Here is a 12,015-nt window from a genome sequence, read left to right on the forward strand (position 1 = left end):
AACGTATGTGAAGGAAGGAAGGAAGGAAGGAAGGAAGGAAGGAAGGAAGGAAGGAAGGAAGGAAGGAAGGAAGGAAGGAAGGAAGGAAGGAAGGAAGGAAGGAAGGAAGGAAGGAAGGAAGGAAGGAAGGAAGATGGAGGAAGGAAGGAAGATGGAGGAAGGAAGGAAGTGAGCCAGAAAGAAAGAAATGAGCCTGAAAGAAAGAAAGATATGAGAAAGAAAGAAAGAAAGAAAGAAAGAAAGAAAGAAAGAAGAAAGAAAGATATGAGAAAGAAAGAAAGAAAGAAAGAAAGAAAGAAAGAAAGAAAGAAAGAAAGAAAGAAAGAAAGAAAGAAAGAAAGAAAGAAAGAAAGAAAGAAAGAAAGAAAGAAAGAAAGAAAGAAAGAAAGAAAGAAAGAAAGAAAGAAAAGTTTAAAGACGTTTAGTAGCATTTAGTATTCTTTTAGAGCAGTGATTTGGTATTTTTTTTAATCGTCATTTTTATCGTTATCGGGATAAATGCTAGAAATTATCGTGATACATTTTTTAGTCCACACCGCCCATCCCTAGTCCCCCCCAATCCTGACATTGGATCTGCACCCCTGACTGTATATTGTAATCCTTGTCAAAAAAGATTTATTTAAAAAAAAAAAAAAGGTGTAAAAGCGCTGTCATATAGAGCCAGCAGGGGGCGAGAGAGCCAGGAGAGAGCGCAGCTGCTTCCGGCCCGTGGCTCCTCCTTTCCTGTCAGCCATTTGTCGTGAGTGGTGAGTATCAGTTCGGCTCTCGTTTGAAACACGATTTAAAGTCGTCCTATATTTGTATAGATCTAGGTTTGCAGTACTGTTTTGGAAGTGGACGCTACTCTCTACATATAGTTATCCTTGAGCGTCTCCCAGCGCTGAGATCGTGAGTAGATGTTTGCGGGAACAGCCACGTGCGGCTGCGCTGGTTCCGGATGAAGCGCTAGCTGCTAATCGCAGTGTAGAGTAGCTTTCATTATCTTATGGTCCTGTGCATTTTGTACATTATGTTATGTCTTTCCCCGGTTGTAAAGCCCTTCCCGGTGTTCTGCCAATCCTTGCTACCCGCCGAGAAATGTTACTTTGTGGTTCTGCGCATGCGCACAGTCGATTTTCAAAGTGCATCATTTCTTGCACGATGTAAAATTGATAATAAGGGATGTTGAGTATTTGATCCTTCAAAATAGACTATCCATGACATGAATTGCATTACACTTTGTGAATTTTATACGATAAAGAGGGGGAAAAAAACAATTCTATGGCTTTATTTGATATTCATTCAGTCATTCGCCTTTATTTAACCGGACAAGGACCGCTTGGGGGGAAAGGAAGTGGGCTAGGGAGTAAAACACAGTAAAATTGTACCTCTACAAAGGTAGAAAACCATTAGCTAGCGTTTTTTGGCAAAGCAGCAGAAATTGGCAGAACACCGGTGTTCTGCCATTCCATGCTCCCTGCCAGAAAATGCTACTTTGTGGTTCTGCGCATGCGCGCAGTCGATTTTCAAAGTTTGATTGCGACGCCAATCATTTCTTGCACGATGTAAAAAGGATAATATGGGGGGTCGAGTATTTGATCCTTCAAAATACATTACCCATGACATGAATTGCATTACACTTTGTGAAAATCATACGATAAAGAGAAGAAAAAAAAAACAATTCTATTGCTTTATTGGATGTTCATTCGGCTATTCACCTTTATTTAACCAGGCAGGTCATTAATAACATTCTTATTTACAATGACGGCCTGTCAAGAGACAAGGACCACTTGGGGGGGGAAAAGGACGTGGTTTAGGGAGTAAAACACAATAAAATTGTAGCTCTACAAAGGTAAAGCAGCAGAAATTGGCAGAACACCGACATTAGGTCCTCTGTGTTTCGCAGCTAGATCCGTCCGTGTGTATCTTAACATGGCCTCCCGGGTAATTTCTGGTGTAAATGTTGTCTGTTTCAGATCGGTGTGCGACCGTCTCCAAAGCCTTCAACATGCAAAACGACGCAGGTGAATTTGTGGACCTCTACGTACCACGCAAATGGTGAGTGTTCAAGTGGCTGCAGCGATGGGAAGGACGAGCTCCCTCAAGTCTGAATTATGGTTCTGCGTTAAATCCACGCAGAGCCTACGCCGTAGGGTACGGCGTAGGCTCTGCGTTGGTTTAACGCGGAACCATAAATCAGCCTTCAGTATTCAGCCGGGATCCGTTTCAGGCCGTAAAGATGCATTATGGGTGAAAAAAAAGTGAATATAGTTTTTAAATTAATTTTGCTTCGGGGATTAATAGTTTTGAGTTAAAGTGATACCAAAAAACGTGTTGTTTATATCACTTGAATGAACTCTTTGAAACTTTTTGTAAAACCTTTATGTTGATTCAGGATTTTTTTTATTTGTTGATTTGAAATAAGCTATTTTTCTTATAAATATATTGTTTTGCTGCTGTTGTTTTGCAAGTGCTAAACGCATGACTATTAGCGTTGTCATTAGTATATTTGAAATTGGCAATATGTCTCCAATACATATGATAAGGATGCTTTTATTTCAGCTCTGCAAGCAACAGAATCATTGGAGCCAAAGACCATGCTTCCATCCAGATTAACATTGCTGAGGTAAAGTAAAAAAAAACGTGCGCTGAGTCATTTCTTGAACCACTCGCATTCATCAAAGGCAATGTTTCAGTAATCTTACGCACTGTCACAGCATTGATTTTAATAATTTATTAGGCCATTGCTGTGTTTGTATTTTGGTTCAAGGTTGTTGTTTCTGCCTTCACTCCACTATGACATTGCCAGAAGAAGTTTAGAGATCTCCCCAATCACTCGGTTAAAGATGTTGATGTGTGTGTGTGTGTGTGTGTGTGTGTGTGTGTGTGGATGGATTTAGGTCCATTCATAATTCTCTTCTAATTGGTACAGCCTACTAGCAGTATTCTAGTCTATACTACTTGTTGCTTCAAATTTTTTATTTGATTTCCCTTTTCTTATTGTTAGTGTGTTTTGTTTTATCTCCAACATTAATACACATGTCTGCTTGGCACCGTGTTCAAAAGCATGTCATTCTGAGAGTTTACATACATTTCAAATATTTTTATATGGTCAAATAAAGTATCTGACGTATAGAACAAAAAAATGTAAAACATGAAGGGTGTATGAAACCTACTCAGTTTCCAATTTTATTCAGATAGTATATTACAATACAAATGGGCCTGACAATTTCATTGTAATAAACAAACTACAAGAATAGTGTCCTAAAATAAAATAAAAAAAATGTAAATACCGACATATTCAGCCAGGAATTTACTGGAATATGGGAAAAATTGATACAGCCCAAGCCTATTGACAGTGGGCTAAAACATTCACTTTATAAACTTCCCTGGAATCAATAATGGTGCTTTTCCACTAGTACCTACTCAGCTCTACTCAACTTGGTCTAGTCTTTTCCATTGCAATCCAGTACTAGTAGTATTAATACAACTGTAATTTAGAAGGTGTTTTTATCCAAAGCGACTTACAGCTGAGAGAACAAACACAAGCACAAAATAAGTACCTGGAGCAGAAGTAGGCGGGGCGAAGCTGCTGTGATGTACTTGATTGTGTGACACAAACGAAGAAAGAAGGAGATGGTATATGTGCTATTATGTCGTTGGCTTGACTTCAATGTCATGTTTTGCACAAATCTGGGTGACAGTCATCTCTATCAGGGTGTGCTGAAGCAGTGAGACGTCTAAAGCATGCAGGGCAGCAGAACAAAGACCACTACTAGACTCAACTTTGAAAATAGTATAAAACTTTAAAAAATTCAATGCATTTGTTTCTGGAGAATCTAGAGGTCTTATGACAGCTTCATTGGCCTGTCCACAACAGGTGATGCACTATAACGCGTGGAAAAATCAGCGTGCATAAATACTTAAGCCATGTTCATAGGGAGAAACGGTCTATGGTGGTCTTTGCATTTACATACAAAACGGTGCCATTAGCAATATGCAGCTATGTAAAATCTTTGCTGATATTTGTCCTTAATAGAAAGGTAAATATTAATCTGGTTTACAAGCAACATGGGCATCTAATTTATACACAGTTTGAAAAGTAGGATTTTCAAACTGCAGGACAAATGAATCTTACAAACCTATGTCTCGTAAATGGTCTAAGATATGACTGAAAGTTTGAGTACCACAAGTAGGGGAAGTGCTGGCCCGGTTTTGCCGTAATTATGCTCTGTCTTTAGGTGTCATCAGGTGGTTTCTTTAAGTGAGCACTTCAGCTGGATTTGTTAGATAGTTTACCCGAAGGCTTCAAGGTCACATGAGGACCATGTAGTTGTCTGCTCATTCAGACACATATGTCACATGTATTCTTCTAAATGTATAGAATTGTCACTATAAAATCAATAAGTTGTATATGTAAAACAGATGAATCGTGTCAAATAAAATTAGCATTTTGTTGTCTATACTGAACCTCTCCTTGTACATGGTTTAATTCTCTAAAACTCCAAATTATTTTCTTAACCCATTCTGATTTATATTTAAAATTCACTGGATTCTCTCAAACCTTCTCATGTCTGACTTTGTTCCAGCTCAATCTGCTGTGGGTAAAATAACGTTGCTTAGCTGCAGTCCAGTCCCGAAATAGACAGGACATGCATTTTATAATGGAGCAGAATGGGTGGTTGCTTCTGTGAAACTTCTAAACTGCTCCTCGATGCCTTCTGAGATAACTTTTTTTGAGTAGTGGCCATAATTCACAGCAGCTGGTGGGGCAATGCCCCTTCACAACAATCATGTACTCTGAGACTTGAGCTTGAGAAACCGCAGAATTGGAGAATTGCCAGCATATGTTTTAAAAAAAAAAAAAAAGTGATTTTTAAATGTCCTCACGGTGATATTCTGAGTGCAATAATATTCAGGATTTGGAAAGTTCTTGTCACTCTTAACCCTGGCACCGTGTTTTTCAGGTCGACAAGGTGACCGGTCGTTTCAACGGTCAGTTCAAGACTTACGCCATATGTGGTGCTATCCGCAGAATGGTAAGTTTTACAAAAATTATACGGGTATCTTACTGGTGAGTGGGGGATTGGTTTGTTTTTTGGTTTGTTTTCAATGTGAGGGTAGTGAGTTTGCATTCTGACTTATAATATATGGTGTTGAGCATGTTATTTTCACTGTTAAACAACTTTCTGGTATTTCATGTTTTTTTTTTAGTTTTTGTTTTTTTAGATCCAATGAGTTAATACAGTGTAAAAATGAGTAAATTCACACGTGAGGTTGTGCTGGAAAAAAAAAACAACTTTAAAATATGGTAAACCGTTTTTAAGGTGGAATACAGAGATGAAATCAGGAGTTGTCAAAAATGGCCAATTATACTCCAGAGGGAAACGCTCCACACATGCACAGCCTTCTTATCAGTTATGCTGGAATAAATTCATACATTCTGCAACATAAACCCCACTGCTGCTGTGATCTACAACTATATTATTTATTAAACTAACTTGTGTTTTCATCCTACAGGGAGAGTCAGATGACTCCATCCTGAGGCTGGCAAAAAATGACTCCGTTGTTGCAAAGTAAGAACTACCTTACCTGTGTTTACTTAGTTGAAAATGTTAAACAGGACACTACGCAGTGATTAGGGCAAAGGGATTCCCCACCAAGTATTGAAGACTGATATTTTGTTTCTGAAGTACCATATTTTGATTTTCATCGTAAAAAAAAAAAAAAATCTGCAAAAACTCTGAGAAGTAAATGGTGATTTCTTCACCGTATTCTTGTTTTCGTGAGTTTTATGAGCTGGAAGCCCAAATTATAAAAATATATGAATAAATACTTGAAATTGTTTAAATTGTGGGCCCTGAAAGTTTAACTTTTTCAATATGGAAAATTAAATAACTTTTCCATTGTATTGACATTTTTTGGAAAGGAGATAATAAATAAATGTATATAAAAAAACAAAGTTCATACACACAAATAACGATCATTTCACAGGAGGTATTTTTGATAAGTCATAGCAGTAAATTATGGTGTTAACATTTCTTTGTTCAAGCAAGACATGAGTTGGCTGCCATTAAAAGTCATACATTTGAAGGATCTAAAGCATCTTCACAGCTGTCATTAATTTGATTGGTTAAACATTTTTTTACTCTGGATTATCAAATACCTTAAATTCGTTGAAGGCTTGACGCTGTTTTTGTCAGCAGTTGAGTGGATAAGGAAACTTCCAATCCCTAGTTTAGGCTACTTGATGGTACCATCATCTCTGTTTACCATGCCAGACTTGTGCCTTGTTTTTGTTTCTACATGGCAACTTACCCTTTTTTTCCCTCTCCCTCATTCTGTAGGAACTTCTGAGTTTCAAGCTGGAGCTGTGGAAGCTTTGTACAATAAAATGTTGAAAAAAGAATATTGTCTTTGTTTTTTTTTTCTTTCCCACTCATTTGAGGAATGAGAAGTTGCTCACAACAGCTTCAGCATGGTTCATTAGCTTTTATTAAGCTGGAAAAAAAAAAATCTGCAGTGGAAAGTGTTACAAAATTGCTTAGGTAAATCCAAGTGCTGTGTATGAAGTGATTAAAGTCAAATCATTTGATTAAAATGTCCTACCTGTGCTCATCAACAGTGCTAGAGGGATGAATATTATTTCTGGATCATTTCAGTCACTGTCTGACGGATGGCAACTTGTAGGAGCAAGTTTGTACACAGACTTAGGTTCATAAACTTTATCAAGTTGAACTTTTGTGAGATGCTAGTTTTGTAAGGGGTAAAGGAAGCTGCAGCTGCAAATGTACTACCAGAAATCCATGACTTATACCTCCTTTCAGGCCAGCAGGGGGGCAGTATCTGATGACACAAAGTAATACCAAAAGTATTGCTGTGGATTACCTGTGACAGAATTGTAAACATTTTTTCACGACTATTAATGTTTTTTACATGCATATTTTGCAATTTGTAAAATTAATTTGTAAATGATATGCAGGTATTTTAAGTTTTTTTTTTTTTTTATTTTATTTTACTCAGTTGAGGAAACATCTGTAGCAATTAATATTTGTGATGATGTTGAAGGTAGAGAGAAGCCCTAGAATGCAAGAGAGAGCAAGCAAGAGAAAAATTATAAGATTATGTACCAGTGATTATCTTAAAATCCATGATTTGATCGTGTGTATCTGCTCGGTAGCACTGACTGGGACCTTGATTGTAAAAATACAATTGGAAATGTCACTGAAAGATTTTGGACTCATGGTAATTAAACCTGTTTACTGCCCCTTTCAGCTTTCAAAGAATGTGAAATGGAAGCCAGAGCAAGAATTACAGGGTACTGAGAGTGAAGGTTACAGTGTTTTTTCATCAACAATCTCCTTCCTTACCCTACATTTTTATTTTTTCTCCCTTTGATATGTGTGGGAAAAAAAACATGTAGAATGTTGTCACTTTCCTTCATCACTCATCAGCTCAAATTTTCTGTCCTAGAATTGATTGATTCACTCCTTGCACACAAGGCCTAATTGGTTGGTTCATCATGTTCTTCACATGATCTAAAGTTGATTTTAAAATGAAACAAAGGAACAGGAACAAAAAAGGCCGCTTGCTGACGCGTCACTCAAAAAATGGGAAAAATAAAAGTCCGTTGAATTGATTCTTAAACTGATCCAGGTTTATTGTAACAAAAATATCACTTGGCAGCAATCGATTATTATAGTGCAAAAATAAAATAACAAACAATGAATATTTGCGTGGCTGAAGCAAAGCAAAAACGGTGACGGTCAACAAAAAATATATCAGCCTACAATATGAACGCTTTTGTTTGTCTTCCACCCGCCACCACACCATCAAAACCAACCAACCAACAAATTAAAGCCCCACCTATAAGTATAATTTCAATTTATCCATAACTAAACAGTACCATTATAATTAAGCAAATCAAGAATGATATTTTTAGCTGCTACAATGTTCTTCACATGATCTAAAGTTGATTTTAAAATGAAACATTATTCCTAACAGATGAATCACATTTATAAGAGAATTGGATGTTTTAAAGCCAGGTTTGGCCCAAAGCCTAAAGTTGGCTTTGTTCTTTCACCATCTCCCCTTGAATAACATGCATTTGAATGTGCCTTGTTAACCATTTTCTTGCATCATTTTTTGGTCATGGCCTGTATTTAGTTAATTTTTCACTTTGATCATTTCCTACAGTTATCTCAGGGCACCAGAGCCAGGCCCTAAGTAATCAATTCAAAAATTAACGTTTTAACCCTAACTGTAAAGGTATTTAGGGTGTCTATCACAAACCCAGTGTGGGAGCTGGTTCCACAAGACTATGCTATGCTGATTACTCAGCCTGTGGAAGTCCTTTTTATAGGATTTTTGTGGTACTAGTGGGTAGTGGCCCTTATTGGGACAGTAGTGGCACTTTTCCACTAGTCTCACTTCAGCCCGGCGCGGCTCGACGCGGCTCCACCCGTGTGTTTTTCCACAGCCAGGGGAGAAGTGGGGGGGGTGGGGTGAAGCTGCTGTGACGTACTTGATTGCGCAGCACCTTTGTTTGTGTCGGCGCAGATGAGAAATCAGCTGGAGCCGCGAGCGGCTGAGAGTAAAACAGCCCGTCTACATCCCTTTTTTAATTTTCTCGACAGCCACCAGGTTTATGAACATCTGCACCTCAGAGTTGGATCACCAAACAGACGTTTGTGCTTTATAATAAAATCGCCGCGAGTCGCCTCGCGCTGACTCCCGCTTCCTGATTCAAACGTTTGACGGCCCCGCCCCCCGACCAATCAGTGGCGAGGAGGGTGGTGACGTCGGAAATCGTCCCTGCTCAGCCCCGTATAGAACCTCGCTGAAATGGTTACAGAAAAAAGTATCGGCTTGGAGCGGCTCTACCCGTCTCAGCCCTAGTGCAAAAGGGCAAAACGGGTAGAACCGAGCTGAGGTGATACTAGTGCAAAAGGGGCATAGGTGGACAGGAAACATGTAGAGAGAGGGGGAAGACGCGCAGCAAAGGGAGACAGGCTTGGCCTAAAATCTGCATTGCTTGCACGAAGGTGAATGCCTCTGTAAATGGTGCCCACTCAACCCACTGAGTTATCCAGGGCCAAGCCAATATTGACATTCTAAGAGCAACAAGTAAACCATCATTTTTAGTGTTCTGCTACCCTTTTCTTGACCAACTTGAACCTGGTGCTGGTGGTGGGCTGGTTAGAAAGTCAGTTCATACTTGGCTAAACCAAGGAGGACTTGGAATATTTTTAGGACTAGTTTGTTTTTACATATACACTAAGCCACCTCATTATGTATCTTCCAGTATCAGTGTAACTCTTTACTACTACCAATAATAATAATATTAATACATTTTATTTATAGGCGCCTTTCGGCCACTCAAGGTCACCTTACATTAGGCCAAATATAAAAGAAACCATCTCTAATCTAATCTGAATTTCTGTACAGGATCATGATACACAAAGGACACAGGTTAAGGCTTTTCATTTTGCCAAAGGGCCAAAGGTTGCCAACGGTTTTTGTGACCCAGTTACAGATATATGCGTATGTGAATGCTCTATACCAACTGACATACGTACCAAAGAGGTTTCATCAATACTGTTAACTAGACCACTAGTGATGCAAACACTGCAAACAGGATTCATACCATTCTGGGTAGGTGTGTCCTAACTTTTCACTGAGGATGTATATCTGAGTATCATTTGCAAAGCGGTTTAAGTTGGGGCCTAATTACAGAAGCACAAAGATAGAAACAGTCCAGACACAGATCTGGTTCCATAACTGTTTCCAAAGCTGCAGCGCTGCTCCGTTTGAGTACACCTAAGAGGCAATTGTGGAAGGATTCCAGGAATTTTCTCCCAAAAAGAAACTTAATCTATTCATTTATTTATTTTACCAAGTTTATGGGGGTGTAAAGAAGAGAGTATTTACATCATATACAATAAAATGAAAGGCCAGGGGTCTTCAGGTCCTTGACGTCCCCTGTCCTGCTTTATATACTTCCCAGCTCTAGCACACTTGATTCAAATTGATTCATCACCATCAGCTGGTCACCATGATCAGCAATAGTGTGGTAATGACCCATTCGTCTCTGTCTTTTAAGAAAATTGCAGTTTGAATGTTTGTAATATTCATCACCTACAAGAATACAGCACTAAATGAAATGCTTAACATGTGTGGCACTTCTGTGCCTGTGGCAAGGAGCTGCAAGCTACAGCTCGCCAAACAATGATCTTTACATGAAGGAAGGCGAGGCGCCTCATAATACCACTCCTAACCCCCTCACCTGGCCCCCTGCATACCTTTGTAACACCCCCCCACCCCTCACCCCAGCCAACACACCCACACTCACACATACACACATTTACACACGGACAAAAGGCTTTTTGTTTCAGCCGTAACACAAGGGAGCCACTATGGCCATAGAGGTTCTGTTTAGAAATGTCACTGTTACAGTCCCAGTCTAGTAATATCTGTTCTTTAAAGTGGATTTCTAGCAGTTATATGCTTCTGCATAGGCAATAGGAAATGATCTCAACCTGTGCTGCGTGTTTAAACAGCTTCCGAGCACTCAGTTCAGCTTGTGGTTTCTTTAAAGGGCACCAAACATAAGCTAATGCTAAACTCAAGCTGTTACCCAGAATAACTACATGTTTGGTCCAGATTTAATTGTTTTTTTATATTTGTCCTGGGCAGTTAACATATCAGAATAAGTATACTTATTGACATTACTCACATTATAAACATGTAACAGTAAACATTATGTTGGAAACTGAAAGGGGCAGCATCCCCAAAAGATGCAGCCTGTCTTTGCCATACTCAGTTGTGAAACATCTTGGAAACGTCTTTGAGTTATGGAAATAGTAAAGTCAGAGTCTCTCTACAGAACAAACTGTTTCAATCATTTCTAAATAAGGAGTTTCTTTTTCTGCTCTAGGGTCTTTAAAAATGACAGCATTGTATTTCCACATGTTCAGCATATGGGCATATAATTATGTAAGTGGCCAGCATCAGTCAAACTGTACTTGGTTTTAACTGTTTACTTTATTACTTAATCTATCATATTATGCTACGGCACGCGTTCTCTCTCAGGAGTTTCATCCCCCTTTCATCTCTCTCACTAATTCTTTTCCTGTCTTCAGACGCTGCCTGGGTTGTTGTATTGTTCCCTATCAAGCGCCAGCAGACTTCAAAGCACCCACCATGTATGAAGGCGAAGGTGAAAGAAATTGTGCTGAAAGACATAGAGATAAAAAAGCAGGCAGATTATATTGAAATAAAATTTCTGGCTTTGGAATTTAAATATGAATTGGATAATGCTTGAATTACAGTAATTAAATGTAACATTTAATCATATACATACTGATTTGATTAAAACACTGTCACACATTTGTAATGAGAAGATATGCAAATAGAAAACTGTCCCTTCCCTGACTCCTTGTACTCCAGAGGATTAAAAAAGCCTAAAAGAAATTGCTGCTTCCAACCAAAATGCAGTCTATAAGTAATGTTCAACTTTGACACTTTCTTTACACAAACAAGATGTCACATATTAACTAGTGAAGTGCTTCTCAACTAATTTAAATTCCTTTGACCATGAACAGACCAGCTGTTTCATGTATGTATCCAGTCTCTTTGCCAGACCAAGCTTACCAAGAGTTGTCCTGGCAGTAGCTTTATATTCGCGATACAAATCTAAGAGTGCCATCATTCTTGTCTTCTGGTTCTTGCAAGACAACAAGTGTATTGCCTGTCATAAGAAGTGCTGAATAAAACCTAGGCCAACCAAGCCAAGGACATGAAGAATTCCTAGCCCTGATCATTTTCTAGGACCAGAAGTCCACAAGTCATAGGAGTAACAAAAGAGAGTGGGAGAGGAAGAGATGAGAGGGCCCACCATGAGTGTGTGTGGTTTAAAGTAAGAAATCCAATAGAAAGGCAAGCTTGTACCTGCTTCACACACACAACGTTTTGTCGACTGTCAACATCCCCTCCCTGAAACATATCCGCCCTCACCATTGTGTATATGATTTGTGT

General features: G+C 38.9%; 1 protein-coding gene across 2 annotated transcripts; it reads left to right on the top strand.

Annotated features, from left to right (window-relative positions):
* The first annotated feature begins 676 nt into the window (after positions 1 to 676).
* rps21 (ribosomal protein S21) lies at positions 677 to 6,388 on the top strand. 2 transcript variants are annotated; one of them, XM_061735733.1, is made up of 6 exons: positions 677 to 746; positions 1,956 to 2,037; positions 2,542 to 2,605; positions 4,947 to 5,018; positions 5,500 to 5,555; positions 6,327 to 6,388. In XM_061735733.1, the coding sequence occupies exons 2-6, from the start codon at positions 1,988 to 1,990 to the stop codon at positions 6,334 to 6,336; spliced, it is 252 nt and encodes an 83-aa protein (XP_061591717.1). In that variant the 5' UTR covers positions 677 to 746; positions 1,956 to 1,987; the 3' UTR covers positions 6,337 to 6,388. The 2 variants fall into 2 exon arrangements, with proteins under 2 accessions (XP_061591717.1, XP_061591718.1); XM_061735734.1 differs by lacking the exon at positions 677 to 746 and adding an exon at positions 866 to 888.
* The last annotated feature ends 5,627 nt before the right edge of the window (positions 6,389 to 12,015 follow it).

This window comes from Cololabis saira, chromosome 12 (genome assembly GCF_033807715.1).
Source record: "Cololabis saira isolate AMF1-May2022 chromosome 12, fColSai1.1, whole genome shotgun sequence".
NCBI classification, from domain to species: domain Eukaryota; kingdom Metazoa; phylum Chordata; class Actinopteri; order Beloniformes; family Belonidae; genus Cololabis; species Cololabis saira.